Raw genomic sequence first — 25,002 nt, 5'->3', positions numbered from 1 at the left:
ATAAACCCAGAACACCTTCACATAATTGTGGCACACCGTGAAAAAGCGAATATATGACTGCACCAACAGTGTATTCCATGCACCAACAATCAATTGAGTGATTCTTGAAGTGCTGAAAACCACAATGTCCTCACTTACTGGCCACACCTACCGGAACTAAGCTCCAGGGTGTCTGGAACATTCTGGAGATGACCTGATTCCACAGCTTCTCTCAACTGAGCACCTATCAGCAGCTTGGGCTGCTTCAAAAGCACTCACATGGCTCGCTATTGTAGTGTAATTTTATACCCAGATACCTCCTTTTGCAACTAGCTGTCTAGCTCTTGAAAAAAGAAACCAAAATATTATAACCGTATGTGTCAAGGGGCAACAAAAGTCTGGGATCGTTTGATAAAAAGGTGTTCATTTTTTCTATTGAATAAAGGGCAACATAAGTGTCCAAATCCAGAGCACCAGGGCAAGCATGCTGACCAGTAGAGACGGTGTCAGTGCTCTCATATAGTCTTTTGTTCTGGCAGTTCGTGGAAGGCTGAGGTGGTGGAATCCTCTTGGCTGTTGTCTGTCCCCTGGACACAGTCTTTATCACCAGAGGCGCTGTCTTTGGGTATAGTCACCACATTGGAGATGGTGGCATCCAGGCTTTCATAGGCCTCTGAGGTCCACTATGAACGAGGAGAGATCAGATGCCATGTCACAATACCTCAAAGGTCCACTACAAACAAGAAAATGTTAGATACTCTGTCACATGACCTCCACGGTCCACTATGAACAAGCAGTGATCAGATACTACTTCTTTTTTTCTTTTTTTTTTCCCCTTTTTTGTGAGGGTCCTGACAGATAAAGGAGAATAAATCCTCACGATGTGTGTGCAGGTAAATGTTCTCCAGGTTTAGTGAAGAAGGACCAGGGAGTGGGTGTGATCCTACCTGTGTCCCTCTGCTCCCAGACCTGCAGGAAGGGCCAATAGCGATGTTGACACTGCTGGAAGACTGGGTATCGGTGGTGTTCCCCCCCTCGGCCGCCGACAGCCCCGAGATGACCAGGCCGCTGGAGAAGCTCCTCTTGCCGAAGAGCAGGCTGAGGGTGGAGCTGGAGGAGGATATCTGGCTGGAGCGGTGATGGCCGGCTGCCTGGGCCTGTGAGCTCAGGGGCCCCCCGGTGGAGAGGCGGGGGACCTGCGAGAAGATGGAGGCGATGGAGGTGTTGAAGGACAGCTGGCTGTTGGAGAGGCGCTGGACCAGGCCGTGAGCAGAGTTAGACCCCTGGTGGCTGTCCAGGATTGGCCCAGACTGGCTGGTGACAGGAAGCCGCTGCTGCTGAGGCTGAACGGACCGGCTCCTGTACTCTCTGCGCGCTGAGGACACAGACATGAATCACTGATCACTGACTGCTCCTGTACTCACTGCGTACTGAGGACACAGACATGAATCACTGACCACTGACTGCTCCTGTACTCATTGACCACTGACTGCTCCTGTACACTCTGTGTGCTGAGGACACAGACATGAATCACTGACCACTGACTGCTCCTGTAATCTGCGTGCTGAGGACACAGACATTAATCACTGACAACTAACTGTTCCAGTGGTACCTGCTGCATTCTGCCTGCCGCTCTGTGAGGTTCTGGGCCGGGCCGGGCAGAGACTCAGGCTCTGGGACGTGATGGAGTTTTGGTTCTGGCTGAGAGAGGAAGAGGCGCCTGTACAGTCCACATCCTCCATGTTGACCCCACTGTTACAGCTGGTCAGATTGTCCTTCCGCACCCTACAACAGACATGTGAGAGGGTACAGCTGGTGGTAAAGCATCAGACAAGCGCGGGCATGCACACACACACACACTCATATGAGAATTAAAGTACTCCAAATAAATTTAAGAGCAAAGTACAAACCTTAAATTTTCTCTAATTCAAAAAATTAATATACTGGAGTGGCATACCCCAGATTAATATATAATGGACCATGTATCAAATGTTTCAGTATATTGATGTCAAATGAAGGCTTTAAATGTCACCTGAATGGCACTGAATAGCTGACATATGCTGCCAATCGTGGGCTGGTCTGAGCCAGCCTGAATGCTGTGCTCTCCCCAGTGTAACGCTCAAACTCTTGGAAGGTTCTATAGCAGTGCGTCCAGTAGCCAGAGATGATCGAGCCCCTCCCCCAGTCACTCACCGCCTCCACTTGGACAGCACCCAGGTAGCCATGTTCTCCAGGCTGATGGGGCCTCCCAGAATGCTTGTCAGCTGCTTGTGGGTGCCCATGTAGGACGTGGTGAGCGGGGACACATACATGGGGTACCCCAGCGGCTGGTCGCAGGACGAGTTGATCATGTTGCGCAGGGCCTGCTTAGAGTTCTGGATGCTTCCGCGCTCTGGGTTGCGGTTCCGCAGGAAGACCAGTTCCTGCTGTTGCCCCGCCCACAGGCCCCGCACACACTCCTTATTGATCTAGGGATAACAGCAGGCATCAGCGGACCCCACTGTCTCAGAAAGCCTCTCATGATCTAATCTTTAATAAATCTCACCACTTGTCACTAATCACTCAAAATGACTACAGGTTCCAAGGGCTCTTTCCAATCACTTATTTTATCCAATCATCTCTCCTCAGTCCTTGACTGGCCCGTAAATTGACTGAGGTCGATATACCCTTGTATAACACACGCTCGTACACACACGCACACACACGCACGCACGCAAGCACGCACTCACACACATGTGCTCACAAACACACTCATACACACACAGAAACCCTGCCCAGCTTACCTTGATGACCTTGAAGCTGAGGTGCCGCTTGTAGAGCATTATGATCTTGTACTCGTCCGAGCCGTCGTCCACCATGTGGCGCAAGGTGAGCAGCGTGTCCTGGCTGGACAGTACCGCTTTTCGCCAGGCGGGGTCGCCCTCGTGGCAGATCACCAGGCTGGTCTGGTAGTTGCTGATGGCCTCATACAGAACAGCAGGCTCCTCTGTCTCCTCCAGACAGGTGAAGTGATCCTGACCGGCGACATAAGGGCCATCAGCCAATCAGCCGGCACAATGACCCATTTGCAGGATTTGTTAGACACGGCAGCTTATCATAATTGTTAGGGAACTGGGCTATTTAAACCAAGGTTGTATGTTTTGTTGTATGGTTGTATGTATGCCAAGTAGAGGCACTGACATTCTACTCCTCAGCAAGATACTTAACCTGAATTTCTTCAGTCAACATCCAGCTGTATAAATGAATTCAGACTGTAAGCAGCATAAATCCCTCTGTATTAGAGCATCTTCTAAGTGCAGCTACTTCAGCTACACAGTCAGAAGCTATTAATATATATAATGTGATTTAACTCTGCCGCTACTGCTACTATTGAATGCTGTGTGTGTGAAGGAGAATTTAACCTTTGGAAAAAGGGTCTTTACAGAATCAGCTCAATCCAGATACCATTCTATCCCTGGCCATTTTTACATTTTTGTACAGAGCACTGCGTGACAGGAACTGGATTGCTATAGAGTTTAAGATGCCATGTTCTACTGAGTTTCTAAATCATTTCCCCACTCACTGTTCTTTGTATTGTTATGTACTGTTGTGTTGCTTCAAGGTTTATAGCTTTATTAACTATGTATGTAGGCCTACTGCTGACATCAGGACCAGGCCTCTCTTGAAAAAGACATTTTTATCCCATCAAGGCTTTCTGGTGACACAAAGTGTGTGAAGGAGAAATGTAACCTTGCAGAAAAGGTGAACCAGCCACAGTACCTGGTGCAGTTTCAGGCTCATCCTCACACCTGGGGCCAGCACCTTCTGAAGCAGATCCACGTCAGCGAACACCCACTCGTCCTTGGTGGCAATGCGGAAGTCCCCTTTGAACAGTGCGTTAAAGCCGTACAGGAAGGACTCCAAGCTGCTGGAGAGAGGCTGCGCTCAGTCTAGGTTTGTGTGATGTGCTGTAGCAGTCTATATCATGGCACTGAAATATCATCGCAGAAATGTTGGGAGAGCCAAATGCCTTTCAAAGACACTAGGAGGCGCTCTCTCCAATCCTTTGTATTGTCGTCCACTGTCTCCACCTTGTGGTAAAGTTTGGAAACTTCCTCCTAATATAAACGTGACTTACTATTCCAGCTGTGATCAAGCAAAATAGCACAGAAAAATCTCATCCACACTGGAAACTCACCTTATTAATATGTGATTTAAGACCACGGCAGAGTCTTATTTAATCGAAAAAGATCAATTAGAAAAATATGCCTGTAAATGTGACACTTCAAAAAAGTCTGTGTACAGTTCTCATGAGTATATGGCACATGGAATACTAAATCCTCAGACTGACAGAGAAGTTCAGTAGAGCCAGCATCTCTCATAATATCGGCAGTTAGTTACTAGATGGGCCTGAGCCATGTTCATGTTCTGAATGAACACTGTGATATTGTATCTTCCATGTGAAATCAGAATGGTTTGATGTGCTACCATTGATCCTGATGAGCGCCCAAAGAGATTCTGAATACAGATGTTATTTCAGCGATGATGCTTCTTTTGGAAATGTTAAAGTAATGACCAGCTAACAATAATGAACAAAGTGGCTCATACACAGAGCAGCTCCAAGTGTTCCACAGCAGGCAAACAGAAAAAATGACAATAGTGTGTTAGCATTGTGAGATTCTGTGGTAGATATTTCCCCAGAGGTTGAGGAGACCACAGTTGTGTTTTAAAATCATTAATGTTATATCATGTCATGTATGTATGTATGTTATGAGTCCTTATCTCCATGATACATTTTTAGGGTAACACAGTTCTCTTACATCCCATTACTGTTTCATCCTGCATTCAGTATCTCAACCCACGTCCGTGGTGGCCATTTTCAAATCATACACATTTGCTTATAACATCTATGACAATACTGAGAGCTCACATTGAACAGTGGCGGTTCAGCGTGCTGACCTGTTCGACATGTTGTGAGAAGCTGTCCCCAAGGATCTTCTGCCAAGAACCGACAGCGCAAAGCAGAGAGTGACCAAGGGGGAGTCCTCATCGCTGTCCAGGGGCTGGGGACATCAGACAGTCTCTTTAGGCCCAAATAACCTTCACAGTTACTCCACAAAAGTAACCTCTTACACAGAAAATATATATTTCCTGTATATGGGCATCTAATATGCCGCCATTTTTGATATGTCATTTACAGTACTGTGACAACGGATGGCTGGTCTGGAAATATTTTTAGCATTTCACTATATTAATTTTATTAAGACATAACATTGACTCATTTGTGAAATGAGAAATGGATACTTGAAAAGAACAACATATTTTAATTTGTATTGGTAGTAAATAATTTTTAAAATTCTTCTGCGAAATATATTGCTGTTTTGGACTCAGTGGGTAGAATCAACAGACTGTATCACTAATGCAAACAACAACATATTGGCATATATCGCAAAATATATTTGGACTGGCTCAATATATTCAAACATATTATTAATATATTATGGTATTTTTCAATATACAGTATGGCAATATACTTTTGTCGGATTAGGGATGGCTTTGGATCACTGTACAAATTTGTATGATCCTCTGCAGAATACAAACACATATTCAAAACATTTCTGTGACAAATGTCATTATACTGATACATAATTAAGTTGATATCAGCACAGAATAGACAGCCTAAGAGGTAAATCACGATGAAATTAATTTAAATATATATTTAGCTAATACAAAACATACTGCTTGTACATTAAACCAGCGGTTTACCAGTAGCATCATGCTAATGTACTACTACAAGTGAGTACTGTTAATGGAGAGATGGTCAGCGAGGCCGTAGCCGCCATCTTGGATGATCCCAGCCCACCTCGTCCTGTTTGCTGGCGCAGTACTGGATCCACTCCAGGTACACGCTGCAGAAGCTGGCCCTGGTGACCCCCTGCAGGCAGTGCACGTAGTCCTCGTCGATCTTGACGCTGAACACGGCCGGGTCCCGCTCAATGTAGTGCCACTTGCTGTAGGACTGCAGCGCCTCCTGAATGGAGGACTCTTTGAGCCACACGGAGAGTTTGGGCGAGTGGATCAGGTAGTACATGACGCTCTGAAGGGAAAGTGACAGGAACAAAGACTGCAGGCGAGCGTCCAACACAAACAAGTTTTTCACATTTTTGTTTGAATAAATAATGAAATCTGTGTGTTATCTGTCACGAGGTTGGATTTACTGTGCGGACAAAAAAATTATTTTAATACTCAATTTGTAATGTGCGGCCATATTTATTCAGAGCTCACTGGCAAGGTCAGTCCACCCTGTGCTCTCCTCCAAAGCACATCATGTCAGTCACAGGTTGTTATCATGGGTCAAGCTCACACAGGCGCTTCACACACAGTGAAGCTGACAGGACAGCTCAGTACCTTCAGGTAGAAGGTGACGAGGAGCTTGCGCAGGTCGTACACCTGCAGCATGGTGGCGGCGTTGTTCTCGCTGATGCTGTAGCCCTCCAGCAGGTACTTGGTGGTGGTGACCTCCCAGGCCAGCCAGCGCAGGTTGAAGGCCGCGTTGCAGGACAGGATGTGGGGCAGGTGGCCCGGCTCGCAGCAGCAGCAGGCGTCATCCTCCTCCACCCCCTCCGTGATGGCCTCCACCTCCCTCTGCTGGCAGTACGTGCCTCGATAAAGAGAAACGCCCAGGGCCCGATTCACTAGCCTGTTCAGCAGGTCACCAGAAGGAAACATTAATCCTGGATGTATGTGGAGTAATTGAGGAGAGGTAATTTATCAACCAAGAGAAATTCTGTGTATCTGCAAAATATATTTATGCCAAAGGGAACCGATGTGTGAAGCTCACATTGAGTACACACCGCTTTGTACAGCTGAACTGAAAACTCTGACTGAAATAGGATGAGGAAGGGATCCTTACTCAGGTGACTTCAGAAATGACTATCCAGAATAAACACAGAGAGCTGGAGCATGCCGAACTGTGATACCTTCCTCAGGCTGCTGAGCACCTATATTTTCCTCTTCATATTGACTGGGTCTGAATTGTACCAGGTGCTGCTTTTGAGCTACGACCTATTATCACAATTCCATCAGAATCGCCAAACCCCAGCCCCTAACCCCCGGTACCTCTGAACTCCAGGCCCCGGAGCTGGAAGGTGACGAGGCCGTTCCCGATCTCGATGAGGTGCACGAAGGCGTTGAGGTAGTCGGAGGCCAGGATGAAGCAGTCCCCGGAGCTGTAGTTGCCCCAGCGGCCCAGGAGCAGGTCCCCGCACAGAGAGTGCTGGAGCGAGCGTGTCAGGTATTCATAGAAGATGGAGTTCAGGTTGTTGTCATCACACCCTGGGGACGGGCATATGATACAAACTTATCCATCTGTCATCAAATCAGCATGTATTTATGCACTGGACTTTGATGACCGTTGTCATAATGCACCTGACAGTGTACCCCAGTGTAAAACCCTCACAAAAGCAAGCCTAGGCTGACAGTAGCAAAAAAGTATCTTTTCTTTCTCCGTCAATGCAACACTAACTAAACACAAGGGACAGCCAACCTTTTCATAAGGAAGACAATGATATGTGCCATGTTTATCACTTGTAAATAATTGTAGGGCAGAGTGGTATATGGTGTCTAATCGTTTGCGGGTAGTAGTGGCTACATGCGTGTCAATGATGTCTCCATTTTTGGCATCAATCGCAAGAAGGGCATCAAGTACTCTATCAGTGCTAAACAACGCAGGCTAAAATAAGCTGAAGCGCTCAAATCAGTGATGGCATGGGGGTCCATAGAGCCCCTAGAAGTCTTCAAGACGATGTTTAACACAAATGTAACAGTATGAATGAAAAATTAATTAAAGTAATTATTTTAGAATAATTTCAAACATAAACAAACAGTAATAAGAATTGAATTGATTTTGAATTTGAATGCTCTTAACAGGCGTACAGCACAGGGGAAGTGCATTCCCCTAATTAATATGACTAATGGTGTCAGACCAGGCTAACAACATTCCTAGACCAGTGAATAACAATATATGGAATGTCACAAAATCGCTAATGCTAGATAACTATGCTAACCAACAACCAAAGTACAAATTCTAAATACATACATATTACATCTATAACAAGCCCAAATAATTAACATTATAAACTATATAAATATAACCTAAAATCAGTATATAACCTGAATCAGTACAAAAGTCAAGAGTGATATGAGTGGAGATGGGAGGGGAACCAACATACAGTCTGAAAAGGTGGGTCTTAAAACCTGTTCATCTTAGAATGGCATTCCAACACAATGTTTAAAATGAGCTGTTACCTGTATCCTTGTCAATCTGAGACACGAGCCTGCTGTTGGAGTTGTCAATGCGCCTGGTGCTGGACAAGCACAAAACATTATTATAATTTTGACATACAAATAACATTTCCAGCAAGAGTACATTATAATAGCATTGAGCACAATGACAGTTAATAACACGTCAAGCTACCAGAACTATCATACTAGCGCCTGTCTCTGCTTGCTGGTTTATTTTCAGCTGAATCTCTGTTTGCACGATTGCAGTGTAAACATGGATCTTTATGCATTATTCACGGCTGAAGTGCCTTTTTTCAGTCTGCAATAACTCAGCCACTCAGCCAGGTCCACTCTACAGCCTTGGAAAGGAGGAACTGAACCCACATCATCTGGACTGTACTATTTTCACAGGGGTGTTCACTGGAGCCACTTAATTCTTTATTCAAAGCAAAGGCATAAATTGCAACAGAATGCAAAAGAAAGGAACATTGCATGACAAAGCTATTAGTGCATGTAAAAGACTTTGGAAATACACTGCTCAGTCATACAGCAATGGACCAGCTGCCTTCACTGAACCAATCCTGCAGGATTTTATGGATGAAGACATTATGCTCTCCTTAGGAAGGGGTGCATGGCTCACCAAAGCAGCCAGAGGGCGTCACTTACTTGTAATTCCTCTCCCAGAATTTGACAGGCCGGGGGTAGGAGGTGATAAAGATGGCGCTGCCCAGGAAGGGGCTGAGAGGGGTGTAGAACAGGGTGGTGACAAAGGTCTGCAGAAGCAACATGGCAGAGTCTGCGTTGCATGTGAAGGAAATCAGAGTCTCCGCCCACCTCAAACTCTTTGTGTTCTGTGTGTGAGTGTGTGTGTGTCTGTGTGTGTGAGTGTGTGTGCCTGTGCGTAAAAAGCCACTGCACACACAAATGCCTTTGTTGTCTGGTGTTCTACACGCTGTATTTCAACCAAAACACATAATTTAAATTCCCTAAATGTTTGATCAAATCTACCAGATTCCCAGAGATGTGTCCATCTGAACCCGGGTTTTTCTGTGACGGAGAAAGGATACGAGGTACAGCGAAGGGCTGAGCAAAGGCGTGAAACGCACTGCCCCAGGAAATCTGCCAGGGGGCGATGTACACCATGATAAAGTTCAGCTTGTACAGAAGATCCCACAGCTGGGGACAGACAGGCAGACAGCAACATCAGCTACATTTCTGAAATTTACTTTTAAGCATTTACAGTACCATTTCTGTTGCTATTCAAAGTTACTCCTGTTATTCCTGTAATAATATAATATAATATAATATAATTTGAAAACCATATCTGAATGGTAACTGTCCAGTGAGTGGAGTCTGTTGAAGAAGCAGCGAGGGACGGTTGTTTTTCCTGTGTTGCCATGAGACAGGCGGAGGAATGGGGAATGGCACTGACCTTATGGAAGACGATAGACATGAGGAAGAAGTCCAGCAGGAAGGTCTCGGAGGCCTTGCTGCAGTCAAACTCGAAGAAAACGACGGTGAAGATGAGCGTGACAAACTGGAAGCTGGGATTGCAGAAGGAGCTGCGGAGAAGCTTCATCCCAGCAACTGTCATCAACAAGACATCACAGCTGGAGCGAGACACAGACACCTGAGAAACTCAGACTGGCCTGGCACAGGGCAGGGGCACAGGGCACAGGGCAGGAACACAGGGTAGGAGCACAGGGTACAGGGCAGAAACACAGGGCATGAGGCAGGAACACAGAGCACAGGGCACAGGGCAGGAGCACAGGTAAGGAATACAGGGCAAAGGGCAGGATCACAGGGCACAGGGCAGGGGCACAGGGTACAAGGCAGGAGTACAGGGCAGAAACACAGGGCATGAGGCAGGAATACGGGGCACAGGGCAGGAACACAGGGCACAGGGTAGGAGCACAGGGCAGGAACACAGGGAAGGAATACAGGGCACAGGGGAGGAGTAGAAGGCACAGGGCAGGAGCACAGGGCAGGAATACGGGGCACAGGGTAGGAACACAGAGCACAGGGTAGGAGCACAGGGAAGGGATATGGGGCACAGGGCAGGAATACGGGACACAGGGCAGGAGTACAGCGCACAGGGCAGGAGCACAGGTACAGTACAGTATCCTGCTGCTATGCTACATACAGCAATAGCCTACAGTGCTACATCTCTGCTGCTAAGCTACATGCACTTCAATACCAGGAGGCAATGGAGGGCAGAGAGTATTAGCAGATAATTTACGCAGCCCATTGGTACATCATATCACTCCTTGTTTACATACTCTTTCTGATTGGTCAACAGAGTATTGCTCACTGCTATCAGTGCAGAAATGCCCTGCATTTCCCCAGTGTAGCAGGGAGGCAGATGTCCCACTTACTGCATCCACTCAACCAACATGCAAATAACCTGGGATTGGCTGGAATACTGAACTGACAGGGAGGTAAAAAGCCACCGGATTCAATGAAATTCAACGGTACAGCAGAAGTACTGCACTGAAAACCCCTATTGAGCTTACTCTATTTTTAAACAGAGGATGCGTGGGGTTCCTGCAGCTTTTATGCACTGTATCTTTTGTGGAGAATATAAGCAGTACTCACTGGATGCCCAGCTTCTTGCGGTGACTCAGGGAGAAGCCGTCGTTGGTAAGAGCACTGAGGACAATGGCCGGGTACACCACATACTTCTCAAAACACAGCAGGCACACATAGAGACGCTCAAACCACATCAAGTGGGCATCATCTGAAACACGACAACAAAGAGAAGACTATCTTACAACATTCTGCCTGTCGTACAGTATACCTAATAAAGCAATACAATTATTCCTATTTCTAATTTAATAAGTAAACACTCTCAAAAAATAGGGGTTCGGCTTTAGTGGTTTAGAGGTTGGGGTTTAAGTCAGGGATACTCAAATCATAGTGATGCTGATTTTCATTCCTTCCCAAGGGACTGGTTTAAACCTGACGCACCAGGTGAGCGTCTCTGGCCAATCAGTGACATTATTGAGCTATGGAACTATCAGGCATAAGAGAAAACCAGTAGTACTGCTACTGACCTTGAGGGCCATTTTTGAGTACATCTGGTTTAGGGTTTTAGAGACTCACCTCTGGGCTCAAACTGGGAGTACTCCTTGCTCTTTAGCACAGGTTGTGAAATCCAGAGCCAGGGGTGGTGCTTGCGTAACTGAGGTATCAGGTAGTGTGTGATGAAGCCTACTGTAGCAGCCAGAGCGTACAGCACTATGGTGACAAAGGGCTGTATGACATGGAGGGAAAGAGCACAGATTGCCACAGGAATCCGTCTGGGGATCTCACACTTTATCTTACACTCAAACCTAATGTGTACACTGTTAAATACAGACTGCTAATATGCTAATGTGTATATACAGTGATGGTTCTGGAATACGATGTTAATTAAACCTTTAGCATACAAAGCTACCATTACCAAGTATATGCTATTGTTACCTTTTTAAATAAGCAATATCAAATACATTTGTTGTGTATTTATCAGTGCATCTCTCATGTTATCTATGCAACACTACTATACATTTATAACTGCTCACAAGTAAAACAGTCTGCAGCTTACATAACACAGTAGTAGTCTACATAGCTGCAGTGTGTGGGTTCTGCATTAATAATGACTGATTAATGATAAAATGAGCAGGAAGCAGTAGGGCGAGGAGTCACCTTCAGGGACAGGAACACAGTGCTGGCGGTCACAGCGAAGGTTAGCACTGAGGCTAGCGTGCACACCACCAGGTCCGAGTGCAGAATCTCCTTCTGCGATGGGACAGAACAGCCACACTTACAACCATTAATACCAACATATGGAGTTATACAGTCTTGCATTAAGCTGGAGGCTGACTCACAATCTCCCGTTTTATGAGAGAAAGCAAGTAGACTAGTAGAGTAGAATAATTACAGAAAAAACATGAATCATTTATTACAATAATACAAAAATAATACATTCATCCTACTTTGTGCATCCAACTAAATTGCTTCTGTCAGCATCATAAGTTCTAGCTGTATACACTAAAATATTTGTAATTTACAAAATAAAGGAAATGTATAATAGAAAACACAATGCATTATTTCAATTCATGTACATTTATATTTGTCATATCATGATATCATATTAGAGGGAGCGATCATTCATAAAGTAAGCAGATGGAAGTGTCCGGTGTGCTACATTACCACTGAATTCCTCAGCTTCTCCGGGAGGGGATCACCCGCCTCCTCCAAGTCGTTTTCAGCCTTGAAACCGTCTCCCAGAATGGGCATCAGTTTGGACTTTATCAGGGACCTTGAGGACAACAAACACACAGAAACGCATGAGGACGCTGACCCTGAGGCCCGGTACTGGGACCCCAAAAACAGCACTGGGGGCGCAGGGAGGCGGGTCGCTCACATCAGTACAGTAGGGTCACTGCTCTGCCGGCTCAGGTGGTAGGACAGGACCACCAGGAGCCCGCAGAAACCGGAGAACAGGGCCGGGATGTGCTGCTCGTCCCACGGCTCCTGCAGGATCACACACCACCAATCAACCAATCGCAAGTGTAGTGATAAATTCCACAGACATCAAGGACAGCTGTGTAACTCCTCAGTTAAAATCCCATTTTAGACAGTCTAAGACTTGGTTGGTCACACTAAAACAAGGTTTCTCCTGAGAAGGTTCAGAACACATCTCATTTTTTTCCTGACGGCTTTCTGATCTGAAGTGGCCTTTAGATCAAACCTACTTTGAGAGCACCGAAGCAGAATCCGTACAGGATGGACAACGCCAGCAGACTCCGTGTGATGCTATAGATGGCCGAGCTCAGCCCAGTGGCAGCTGCCCAAAGGAATAGAAACCTGCAGTGAAACTCAGTGCATTTTCTTCCACCACCAGAGCTTCACTGGAGCGGGGCCAAGGCACACCTACCTGTCCCACCAAAGAAATGCACGTCGATCTGCTCCAGCAGGTAAATCACAAAGGTGTTGATTTGGGGGAGTAGGCCCACAAGAAATGTAATTGGAAAACAATATGTAAAGCCTGCAGAGAAGAAAAACTTTTGCATTTTAATGCATATACACAAACACAGAATTTTAAGCTTGTCAACCTAAAAAAAAACAAACAAACATAGCCTAACTACAACTGTAAATAATCAAATATACTCACCCACTAAAATATCTCTTGTGAACTTAAGGGCATCTGACAGCACTATAGTTATTCCGTATACAGTTGACACGGGGAGATCTTGTCTCTTCAGTATCAGTTCCAGCACCCAGATAAGGCAACAGAATATGCAGAAATACGCCGCCCGGCTGTAGGCCACCATTTGATTGTGCCCCTGAAAAATCAGCCATAATGCAGATGTGTCATCAGGTCAGCCAAACAACAGTTAACAAAATGGTTGAACATGCCTAAAAGATGTGCTCAATGGACACACTCACATGAGTTGGTGAGGCGGCATCGGGCTGAACGCTCTGCAACACAAATAAAAAACATTCACTAATAAAACCTTTTTCATAATAAAAAGCAAAACTATAATAGCTTTGACATTGGAGTGCCTTTCCAGTCTTTATTTCATTGGCTGAACAGAATATTTAATTAGAGGTTGGTGGGACAGATATTACCAAAGTATCACTTTCATATTTCACCATATCATTTTACCACAGCATAGATATGTTTCTGAATTAATAAAAGGGCAAATAAAGAGCAATCAATCATTCAGGGCAAAATTGCGCAGTTCATAATTGTTTAAATATAGACAATTAGAGAGCAGTTAGATAATTGAGAGCTACCTTAAACAGTCAAGCTGGCAAGGCCAGATAACGCTACTTTAAAACAAATAGTACATAGCAAAACCGAATAAAGTAATATTTACCTTTAACAAGGAGTAGTGGCAGCTTGCAATGACCAGACAGAACTGGAACACCCAAATGTCTTTGAAGCATCCATGATTCAACAGCATGAATCCAAGGAAGGCAACCAGGAATGCCAGAATCACAGCCACCATGTTCTCCACCACTTCCTGATTTCTGCATTAAAATATCAGAGAGTTAATTCAATAACTCTTATAAAGTGGGGTCCGCTGCAGCTGGGGAATCAAAGCAGGGGAGCTGTTACCTGTAGGGATGTAGGGGAGATGTTACCTGTAGTAGTGCGGGGGAGATGTTACCTGTAGGGGAGGTTTACCTGTAGCAGTGCATGAACAGGGGAATTCTTACCTGTCTAATAATGCCAGCAGAGTGAGCCGATCATATAAGATGTTCACCCACTTCCCAGGAAAAACCATCAATTTGTAGTAAAATTTTCTGGAAGGCTTTTCTTGCGTAGACGTTTCAGAGGATTCCTCTATTGAGTCCTCCTCCTGAAGATACAGTGGAGATAAGTGTTACAGTTTAGGTGAATCTCACCTGTGGCCTGCCAGGTAAAAGGAGGCCACACCTCTAACCCTTCAAGACCCAGGACCGAGCTTACCTGGAAGACTTCGGGATGCGTTCTCCGTGGGCGGAGCCTGTGTGTAGGGATTATTCGCCGCTGGAAGGGGCAGTCTGAATGCCCCCCTACCAGCCCATCTTGGCACTCAGAGTTGGACGATGTAGACAGAAGGTCACTGGGCACACGAAGGACATGGGTTACCATGGTGATGAATATAAAATAAAAGATAAATAAGCTGAGCTACATATACTCACAGAACTGTGATTTCTTTTTTGAATAAAAAATTACAAAATACAATTTAAAAATAAGACAAATACACAGGTTACATATTATAAACTGCTTGATATGGTGTATCATATATAAAATAAAATACATTTTGACATGTTAACAAGCATATTTCCCACATTTAAACAGAGTATCCCATAAATCTATATTTGGAATTTCTAATCCCACAATTTGAAAGTTTTTGCATAGTGATTTAAAATTGTAATGAGGCAAAGTACCCACATTACCGTGTCTACATACAAACTGATGCACAGCTGTCAACCTATCAGAATTGAGTATTTATAAAAGCCATTGTATAAATACATACTTATTACCAATATTGCATTATATGCACTTCCTGTTTTGTTGTGTAGCCCAAATATCAATGCTATATACACACCAGAGGACATTAATGGTTTGTTATTGTTGTTAAATACATATCTGCCAGGCCAGGTCCATCCATATATGAAAATATTCCGTTTACTCCTACAACATTTTTTGTACAACCAAATGTGCAGAACTGTAATGAGTAATAAAAGGTTTCTAACCACATATTGCCTGTAATCAGCTCTGCTCCAAGGGGCAAATTTAAAGCTCTCTCGGCGTACAGCTTGCGAGGTCTGTCTCCTGCAAAGGAAAAAATAATAAAAGGTATTACATTCACACCACACTGAATTTCTGAAACCTAGTGCTGTAAATGGTTTGGAAATTGCTGTAATTCTATAGTCTTTTATATACCCAGGAAATGATGACTGCAAGACACTTAATTATGACCACTGATAAGAGAAACCACACACTTCATACTTTCATTATCTAATGAATTACAGGCATAGTTATTTCAGTTCACTTGACTACTGCTCATTTGTTCAGTTTCAGGGTAAATTAAGTGCCTCAGTTTGGCGATAAAAGCCCCCCACCTGGGCGTGGACACCAGGAGGTCCACTTCCCAGGTACAGGATCCATTTCTCATCATTGTGCCATTTAGTGCTTGACCCTTTACTTTATATTACAGTGAATACTGAATAGTTTCAATGTCAGGAGAAAAATCGTTACAGCATACCTGTTACCACATTTTAGAGCATGTTATTTAAGGTGTCCGTCAATTCAAATGGATATCTGAAGGCATATTTTACATGGAAGTGATCATTCACCACCTTTTGTTGAAGGTACAGCTTAGTGCAGTGGTTTACACTCACTGTGGACTGTATAAAAGCAGTACACAGGTAGGTACAGGTATTCCCACTCATTGTGGACTGTATGGAAAGTGTACACAGGTAGGTACAGGTATTCCCACTCACTGTGAACTGTATGGAAAGTGTACACAGGTAAGTGCAGGTGTTCCCACTCACTGTGGACTGTATGGAAGGTGTATGCCTCCTCTTTGGAAGTGGCCTCCGGCCTGCATATGACCTGGAGCATGGAGCTTTCTGACTGGGATGTCTGGGAAGGCAGGGAGTCGTAATCCGGGTCCCTGTCCTTGTCTGTCTGAGGACTGAGGAGGAAATGAGGGGGCTGACTTGGAGGCAGTGGCAGTAGCATTTAATTTAAGGTGCTCTTTCATGGCCACGGGACACAGCAGTAAACCATTGCTCAATACTGCCTTCATGCTGACAAGCTACCTGTAAAAGGTTACCTGTCTGGAGACACGATGGGGATGGGTTTGTCTGATGTTGCATTGGCTGCGCCTGTCACGGCCAGGCTAGAGGGAGCTTTCATGCACTCCTGCTGCCTCGCTTTCTCCACCTCCTCCTCCCTCATACCTGCAGGGATATCTTCTGGAAGATGAGGAGATGCCAGAAATATCTCATGCCCAACAAAAATTGGCTTTATGGGAAATTATTTGTGTCACACATTGAACCAGTAAACTGCATAAGGGAGGATGCATTCTGAACAAATCTACTGAGGAACAAAGCCACCATTACTCTGAGAACTGGATGAAACTGAAAACTGCACACAACAGAAGGTCATTCATGGCAGAATGACTGGTCACATGACAGAACATATGGCTCATCTTCATGGGACCAGTCCTTCTGCCATGAATGACCTTCTGTTGTGTGCAGTTTTCAGTTTCATCCAGTTCTCACAGGTCCCATGACATAACTCACCTTCATGGGACGCTTTCTGTCCGTCCTCTGTCAGCTCATCAGGAGGGATCCCCGTGCTGGCCCTGGTGCTGCTGATGGACTCCAGCAGAGAAACAAACTCCAGGAAGTTCGACTCGTTGGGAATCTGGCCCTCCTTCGCTTCCAAGTCCGACTTAGAGGAGGTGAGGGTACGCAGCTTGTCCTTAGCCCTGTCGGCGCTGAGGACGGCGTCTGTGCCGCTGTCCATGCTCAGGCCCCTCACGTGGGTCCTCGACCCCGGGCCGTACTTCCCCGGTGCAGAGGGGATCTGCAGAAACCCCTCGGGGTCCATGTTCAGCTCCGGCAGGTCGGTCTCGTCCGGGTGCGAACGGACATCAATCCCCGAGGAGCTGTTGTCGTTGGTCAGCTGCGGGCTCGGGTGCTCGAACTCCGGATCGTTGGACTCGACGTCTCGGCAGTCCTGGGTGGCCGAGTCGGAGCTCACCTGCTCTTTGGAGAGACGGGCATCCGGCATGGGCAGCTGTGGAAAACAGGTTTCAGCGGCGTCGGGTTTGGGGTCGTCTTCGCTTGCCGCACCATCGTCTTCAGGGGAGTCGAAGGTGATGACGGGAATTTTGATGAGGCACTCCCCGGCGGCCCCAGCCTGTCTCTCCAGACCCATCTGAGCAGAACCCAGGATGCTCAGCTTCACGGACTCCTCCAGCTCGGCGGCCGTCTGCGCGTCACAGCTCATGGTGATGATGATCTTCACAGTGTCGCTCTCGTCCAGGTGGGTCGAGGGGCCGGATGTGTCCACCAGGACCACCGCGATTTCATCCGAGCAGTACGTCTCCTCCAGCTGGCCCTCCTGCAGGGGCGAGGCGGCGTCCTCGTGCTCCTGGCCGGCCTCCAGGGAGTTGTTGTTAGGGTCTTGCCTCAGCTTCTCCACCTCCTGACTGGTCTCCTCGTCGCTCTCTTTGGAGGGAGGCAGGCCCTCGTCCGCCGTGTCCCTGCTGGACTGCGGCTTCTCTTCCTGCCCCTCGCTCGCAGGGTGAGCTGATGGATCCTCTACAGCTGGTCTGTCTTCAGCCACATAATTATTCTCTCCTGGCTTTTCCTGATAGGGGGTGCCGCTCAAGGCTGCCAAAACACAAGAGACGCACAATGATCATCTTCCATGAGTCAGCCAGGTGCGCTAATGTAGTGCTTCAGGTGGAAGGAAAAACGTTGTGGTAAACTGTGCCATTCAAAAAATCCTGCCTCAGTGAATATGTAAATGCATATATGAATTGTCAATACTGATTGACAGATGGCCTAAAAGGATTTCAATAACTCTTTCAGATTTAAGGCAAAACTAAACTGGACTATAAATGCTTTCCAGAATAGGGCACAAAGCATTCGTGTTCCTGTTCACGTAAGCATTATTAATAAACAAACATATGTAAACATCTTCAGTGATCATGCCAGTTGGTGGAATGCCACGTCTCTGAAACGCAGGACATTTCAGAATCTGTGTTTTACAATAATTCACTTCCGTTCTGATAGAAACTATTATAGAACGCAGTGTATTTTTCTCCTGTATTTTTTTTCTCCATAAAATAGCAGAATCCTGGATTAACATGACCACTAATCATCTGCGCATCCATTCTCTCACTGAAGAACATTATTTCACCAAATTAGGATGAAATGACATTCAAAACTGGGTCATTTAGCCTAGGTCAGAGACATGGTAACATACAAACTGCAGGTTTTCAGTGAAGGGAACATATCAACAATACATACTCAAGATAACAATTCCTGCAAAAAATGTAAAATAAATGTGTTTTGTACAAATGTACAAGTACCTTCATTGTTTTTTGTGTCATCAGACTTCATATACTCCTGTGTGAGGAAAAAGAGCATTTTAAAAGAGCGTATTAAGCTTGAATGGAAGAAACATCACAACTGTCATTAAATATTCAGTAGTGCCTAAAATGCAACCACATCAACCCAATAATAGGATTGTGGGAAGATCCATCAATTCAAAACAGCCTGTACAAATTGTCCTTTTCCTCATTTCCTAGCAAACTATTGAAAATGAAAATAATTTTTGCCATTGTTAGCACAGAAACACAAAAATGTCTAAAAAGCCATTAAGGTTGTTTGGCTTTTATCACAAACAAATTATTTCTGAGTAAGTTGGAGAGGTGAAATGGGAAATTGCATCATGGGTAAATACATTAAAACTGTGTCCACTTTCTATAAACCCAAAATATTTTGACCATAGTTGTTGGCACAAAATAAATAATAAATAAAACAAATATATTAAGAAATAAAACATAGATAAGTATACACTGACCACTCCTATTAACCCTGTGTCTGTCTCTGTCTGCTTCACTGTGACCTGGATTACCGGACTGGGTCTGTTTCGGGTCAACATCGTCATGGCAACGCTGTCAGGGGCTGTGCTGCTTTTCCTGTTTATGAAATCAGAACCACACACAAAACCACCCAGTGAGCAAAAGCCGAAATCTAGGTGTCTAGAGAGGTGGAAGTCTTGCTTGAGAGACATTTTAACATAAACGGACTAGGATAACCGCAGTATATAGCCTGGCTATGTCCTAATCGGCTGGAAAACTTTCACTTTTCAAAATGTAGCCGGGTTTTCACCTGAATGCCTTGACAGCATTTCACCAAATTTTCACTGACTTTTCACCTCAAAAATGTTCACTGGTCAAAACCTGCAGCTCCATGTGTGCCCAGAATAATGTCACAGTTTCCACATTATAGACAGTAATATAAAATGACAGAAATTGATTTTAAAAATTGATGATGTAACAGAAAACACTAACTGTCAAAAGGAATCACTTACTCACACTGCTACAGCAGTCATTCTAATTCACATAATTTGTAAAGACCACCAACAGAATACACAGTAGCTGCTATGAAACACATGGGATACAATGCCTGCCCCTCAGATGTGAGTCAAGACTCACTTCATACTATGAGTGTTTCTGAGAATGATGGGAAAAAGACCGAATCAGGACTCAACTCATACTATGACTCCTTCTGAGAATGATGGGGAAAAAACCGAATCAGGACTCAACTCATACTATGACTCCTTCTGAGAATGATGGGGAAAAAAACGAATCAGGACTCAATTCATACTATGACTCCTTCTGAGAATGATGGGGAAAAAACCGAATGCGATTCCATGATCTGTGGAAAGTCTGCCAGTCGATGCATTCCTGATGCCGTACCTGATACTGGCCGGAAGACATGGGTCTGAGGCATCGCTCTTTTTCTCTCCTGCCTTGCTGACATCAGACATGCTGCTCTGGGCCACAATCTCGCCCTGGTCAAACATCACGTGAAGGCGATAATTCACCATCTTAATTAGGATGAAGAAGATGGTCACGGCACTGCAGTAGATACTAAGTGCCACCGTGGTGGGAGGCAAAGCCTTGGAAGAAACACAAACACACACACCCCTGTAAATATAACATAAACCTGTAAATACAACACACCTGCAAATATAGCACACACCTGTAAATATAACATAAACCTGTAAATATAACACACCAGTAAATATAACATAAACCTGTAAATATAACACACACCTGTAAATATAACATAAACCTGTAAATACAACACACCTGCAAATATAGCACACACCTGTAAATATAACATAAACCTGTAAATATAACACACCAGTAAATATAACATAAACCTGTAAATATAACACCTGTAAATATAACACACCTCAAAATATAGCACACACCTGTAAATGTAAAACACCGTAAAATATAACATGATCCCGTAAATATTACATAAATCTGTAATTATAACACACCTGTAAATATAACATATACCTGCAAATATAACAAGCACCTGTAAATACAATACGCACCTGCAAATAGAGTACACACACACACACACCTATAAGCAGCTCACTTGCCGCATAAAAAGTCCCACCTTCAGGCTGGGCACCACAGTATTCAGGCCACACTTTTCCTGTTTCCTTGATGTTTTAGTCCTTATGAGAATAAGACTGGTTTGACTGAATCAGGACAAACTTCAAACTTGCTATAATTACATTTGCCCTTCCAATGTACAAAAAGTGCATCTGACTGAAGTCTGAGCTTACCGTTGCAAAAACAAAAATAGCAGACATATTTGATTGTCACCAAAAACAAGCAAGACATTTGCTATTTAAAGACAAAAATTCTGCATACGGTGTTTTTAAGAAATAGCATTCTGGAGTATACACTGTATAGACATGCTACTAAAAGCTGACAGTGTCCCTTTTCATTCAGTTCTCTGGGGAAATACTGAAGTTAATTTTGCTCTCTTTTTTATTGAAATATATAAAGAACCTGTATAAACATCAATTCCTGTTGTCTTCTCAAAAAATAAAAAATGGATGTTTTATGTAATATACTTACTTTTCCATGCCTTAACTATATTACATTGTGTACTGTCGGGGATCAGGGGAAATCGCTGAATGCTATAAATAGCTCTTAACCCCAGCTCCATGATTGTAGTACACAATATTATGGAGATAAATAATACACTATATAGCCAGAAAAAAATGGACACCTGACATCCAACATCTCATCCAAAATTATGGGCTTTAATATGGAGTTGGCCCACCCTTTGCTCCTATAACAATCTTCACTCTTCTGGGAAGGCCTTATACTCAATGTTAGAGCATTGCTGCAGGGATTTGCTTCCATTCCGTCAGAGCATTAGTGAGTTCAGGCACTGATTGGGTGATTAGGCCTGGCTTGCAGTTGGCTTTCCAATTGATCCCAAAGGTATTGGGTGGAGTTGAGATCAGGGCAGGCCAGACTAGTCCTTCCACACCATTCTTGGCAAAACCATTTCTATATGGACCATTGTCATGCTGAAACAGGAAAAGAATTTCCTAAACTGTTGGGGAAGCACAGGATTTTCTAGAGTATGGTTGTATGCTGTAGCATTAAGATTTACCGTCACTGGAACTAAGGGGCCTAGCGCAAACCACGAAAAACAGCCCTAGATCAAGGGGTCTCCAGATACTTGGTCATATAGTGTACATGTAGATGCCATTCAGGAAACAAGTAATTCACAATACACACTCACCCAAAAATACAATTAGACACACTGAATGCATTGATTGATGATTGGACATTAAAATTGCAGGCTTCATTGCAGCAAAATTCACACCTAGCCTAACCACACTGTCACGTAAATGTAAGAGGTGGCATGCTTTTGCTACAAATTCAGCAGCAGAATTCTATGAGCATTTGCATCCCATTCTAGAAGTCCTGGACTGCACAAGGCATCATGGTCCATCCAATTAGTAATGACAAGCAAGGAAGTCTACCAACTACATGCATTTTCCAAAGACTTGAAGACAATACACCAGTGAGAGATTACAAGACTCCCTCAGATCATTAAGGGGTTAGAATTTAAGTTTATGTGATGTCATACAGAATTCCCAGTGATTCCTCTCTTAAAACATTGGATTAAATGTCCAACTCATGCTCTCCCTTTAAACTAATGCAAGAATAACACAATAGTTAAAGTTCTGAGAACACAAAAATAAGTCATACAAAACAAAAAGATACTTGAGAATGCAACACTACAGTGGCTGAATGCTTGCATAATTATAAATGAAGACAGTACTTGTCTCAGCAGCACATGTTATAGGGTAGTAGGAGGGTATCAAATATAATACTGATCAACAATAAAACTGAAAATTGGCTATGAAGCACCTGGAGTATTATCCAATCAATATCCTTAACAATACAGTATTACCCCTGGATGAACTATGGTAACAAGATAAATATTTCCACGTTGTCTGATAAAAAGATGGTTGTGTGCGTGTGTGTGTTGATCCCAAGATGTAATCAATATGTTAAGAACCTGGAATTTTATTTTTTGACATGTACATTTGTATTTACAGTAAGCCTGTGTAACTAGGGAAATTAATTTACAATAGTTATGTTTAAAATCCAGTATAGGCTAAAGAGAATTCATCTAAATTCAACTACATCCTGAATGTTTGCTTATCTTCTTGAACATTGGTTGGTACAGTGTCAATACCTTCCGTAAGGATAACATTTCTTCTGTAAGTATAGCATGCTTTTATAAAAATGTTCAAACTTATTAGACGCACAAAAGACTGTTTTTAGACTAAAAGGGAGACTACAGCATTTTATTCTAAAACATACACTGTATATCAGATACACATGCGTTCTAGAAGTTGTAAAATTTACATATTAGACTAATTCGTTTATAGTTAATCGTTTTTGCATTATATGGTCCTATGAAGCATGTTCTAATAGATCTCTACTGATGAATAAATTGGATTATATTCTTTAAAAGTCGATTCTTGATCACACGGGTTACATTCCCTGTCCAATTGTAGAACAGGCAATTCCGGAGAAATAAATAAGACGCACTCGTTTAGTTAAATAACAACTAAATACAGCTCATCAATATCACCCGATGGAAATAGCTTTAATCAGGCAACCAATGACCTTCGCTACAACACAACCTGGCAAACGGCATCATTTCCCATTGACAAGGATTCGCGTAGCAGGTTATATCCTTCCGATAAAAGCATGCCCTGCCGATACAAGCAAATGGCTGTTACACACTGTAGCCTATCATACATTTGTAAGCATCCATGCGCACCACAGGGATTTATTCACATCTCTGCATATAAGCTAATTTTTTAACCTTAGTATACCATAGTATACTAAGTGTACTATATAGTAACCATAGTACACGCATTATCCTTTCAGCGGTGAAACTGGGAGTGTACAATAGTCTGCTTTGTCACCTAGCTGCCATGCGTTCTATCATCACTTTACAGTATGCAGACAAAAAATGCGACGATAGCAGTAATTACTAATACAGATAAAAGCGGACCTGGACGATTTAAGAAAAGGCATGTCCCCACTGGCCTACCTTACAAATATGGTACGTAAGGGCCACAATTCAATTTCTTAGCATTACATAGTAGTCGATTTTAACTGACGTCTGATTGCTCAGGGTTATGCGCAGAGGAATTTTGAAAATTGGATACCATCAAAAAATAGCTATTCTTGTAAAATTAATTTACATTGGCTTTTGTCTTATGTCTCGGGCCTATTTCATACTCACCAAATGTAGTGACAGTGGTAACATAAGCAGAAACATCCATAGGTAGAGGTGGCAGGAGTTATTAAATTTGTTCTGGTCCGGGTCATGGTACCAGCCTCCGGTCAGAGATGCCCAGACCCCCTGTCGCAGAGTTTGGACCACCTGAGAGCCCATCTCGCCAAACAGAATGGACGCTAGAAATAACAATGTATGCTATAATCCGAATATGATATTCAGGGCGCTGCCATGTTGAAGCTCCGCGGTTATATTGTTTATTTATATATTTCACCCAGCAACCCCTTAATCCTAAAACCAGGTCTCACGTCTTGACGCATTTTCCCTCTCCGTGCTACACCCCTCTCCGTATACCGTCAGATGGGTTGCGTAGTTCTGCGGCTACGCAGCTACACCAGATATATGATGCAGCCCGAGACAAACACAATAGCCGCGCATCTGCATTCGGTGATGTGACTTCCATGGGTTGGACCAATAAGGTGGGGTGACGAAGTCCGCGTACAATAAAATACAGCCTGCTCTGCGCATATGCGTTCTGTGATCTATACGTTTCAGTTGTATAGATTAAAAATGAAGATGAATGATCGCAAACAGGAAACATATATAAGGTTTTCTGGGAGACGGGGAACTAAACACCTAAAGCGGAATTAGAGAGAACCTAGTTCATGAAAACCAATCAATTAATTATTTTAAACGAAGGAAACAGGACACATCATGCTCAGTGAATATACTGTGCATGAGTCATTCTGTCACATAGGTCTGTGTGCATGGCCTAATCATGACTCGGAACAAACATATGTTAGGCTACAGCCAACCTATAACATTTCAATACCATAACAAATAACAAATAAACCTCGAATGATAATGGAATAGAAGTAGGCGGCA

The 25,002-nt window shown here is 43.9% G+C and overlaps 1 protein-coding gene across 3 annotated transcripts; it reads right to left on the bottom strand.

The window, feature by feature from the left end:
- Nucleotides 1-269: 269 nt before the first annotated feature.
- Nucleotides 270-24,850, bottom strand: pcnx2 (pecanex 2). Of its 3 annotated transcripts, none has more exons than XM_064318164.1 (34): nt 24,124-24,850; nt 20,229-20,431; nt 19,328-19,445; nt 18,834-18,870; nt 17,032-18,129; nt 16,560-16,701; nt 16,276-16,418; nt 15,475-15,553; nt 14,702-14,837; nt 14,449-14,591; nt 14,106-14,259; nt 13,672-13,704; nt 13,397-13,568; nt 13,160-13,270; nt 12,978-13,069; nt 12,647-12,756; nt 12,433-12,541; nt 11,926-12,018; nt 11,344-11,494; nt 10,837-10,978; nt 9,674-9,851; nt 9,309-9,417; nt 8,908-9,037; nt 8,266-8,324; nt 7,078-7,293; nt 6,367-6,620; nt 5,822-6,055; nt 4,918-5,021; nt 3,739-3,886; nt 2,763-2,993; nt 2,173-2,447; nt 1,592-1,764; nt 927-1,354; nt 270-662 (listed from the first exon to the last, which is right to left on the bottom strand). In XM_064318164.1, the coding sequence occupies exons 1-34, from the start codon at nt 24,274-24,276 to the stop codon at nt 495-497; spliced, it is 6,126 nt and encodes a 2,041-aa protein (XP_064174234.1). In that variant the 5' UTR covers nt 24,277-24,850; the 3' UTR covers nt 270-494. The 3 variants fall into 3 exon arrangements, with proteins under 3 accessions (XP_064174234.1, XP_064174236.1, XP_064174235.1); XM_064318166.1 differs by having other exon boundaries at nt 16,560-16,698; XM_064318165.1 differs by having other exon boundaries at nt 3,739-3,883; nt 24,124-24,849.
- Between the last annotated feature and the right edge of the window lie 152 nt (nt 24,851-25,002).

The sequence above is a fragment of the Anguilla rostrata genome, chromosome 18 (assembly GCF_018555375.3).
Source record: "Anguilla rostrata isolate EN2019 chromosome 18, ASM1855537v3, whole genome shotgun sequence".
In the NCBI taxonomy this organism is placed as follows: domain Eukaryota; kingdom Metazoa; phylum Chordata; class Actinopteri; order Anguilliformes; family Anguillidae; genus Anguilla; species Anguilla rostrata.
This window is presented reverse-complemented; position numbering and strand designations above follow the sequence as displayed.

What these genes read in the sequence shown, in the direction of transcription:
- pcnx2 (XM_064318164.1), bottom strand. Translation starts at nt 24,276, where the DNA reads ATGGGCTCTCAGGTGGTCCAAACTCTGCGACAGGGGGTCTGGGCATCT. An exon ending in TGACACAAAAAACAATGAAG is followed by an intron (nt 18,130 to 18,833) that starts GTACTTGTACAT and finishes GTGTTTTGGCAG; the next exon opens with CCTTGAGCGGCACCCCCTAT. An exon ending in CCGGGGCCTGGAGTTCAGAG is followed by an intron (nt 6,621 to 7,077) that starts GTACCGGGGGTT and finishes CTCTTTATCGAG; the next exon opens with GCACGTACTGCCAGCAGAGG.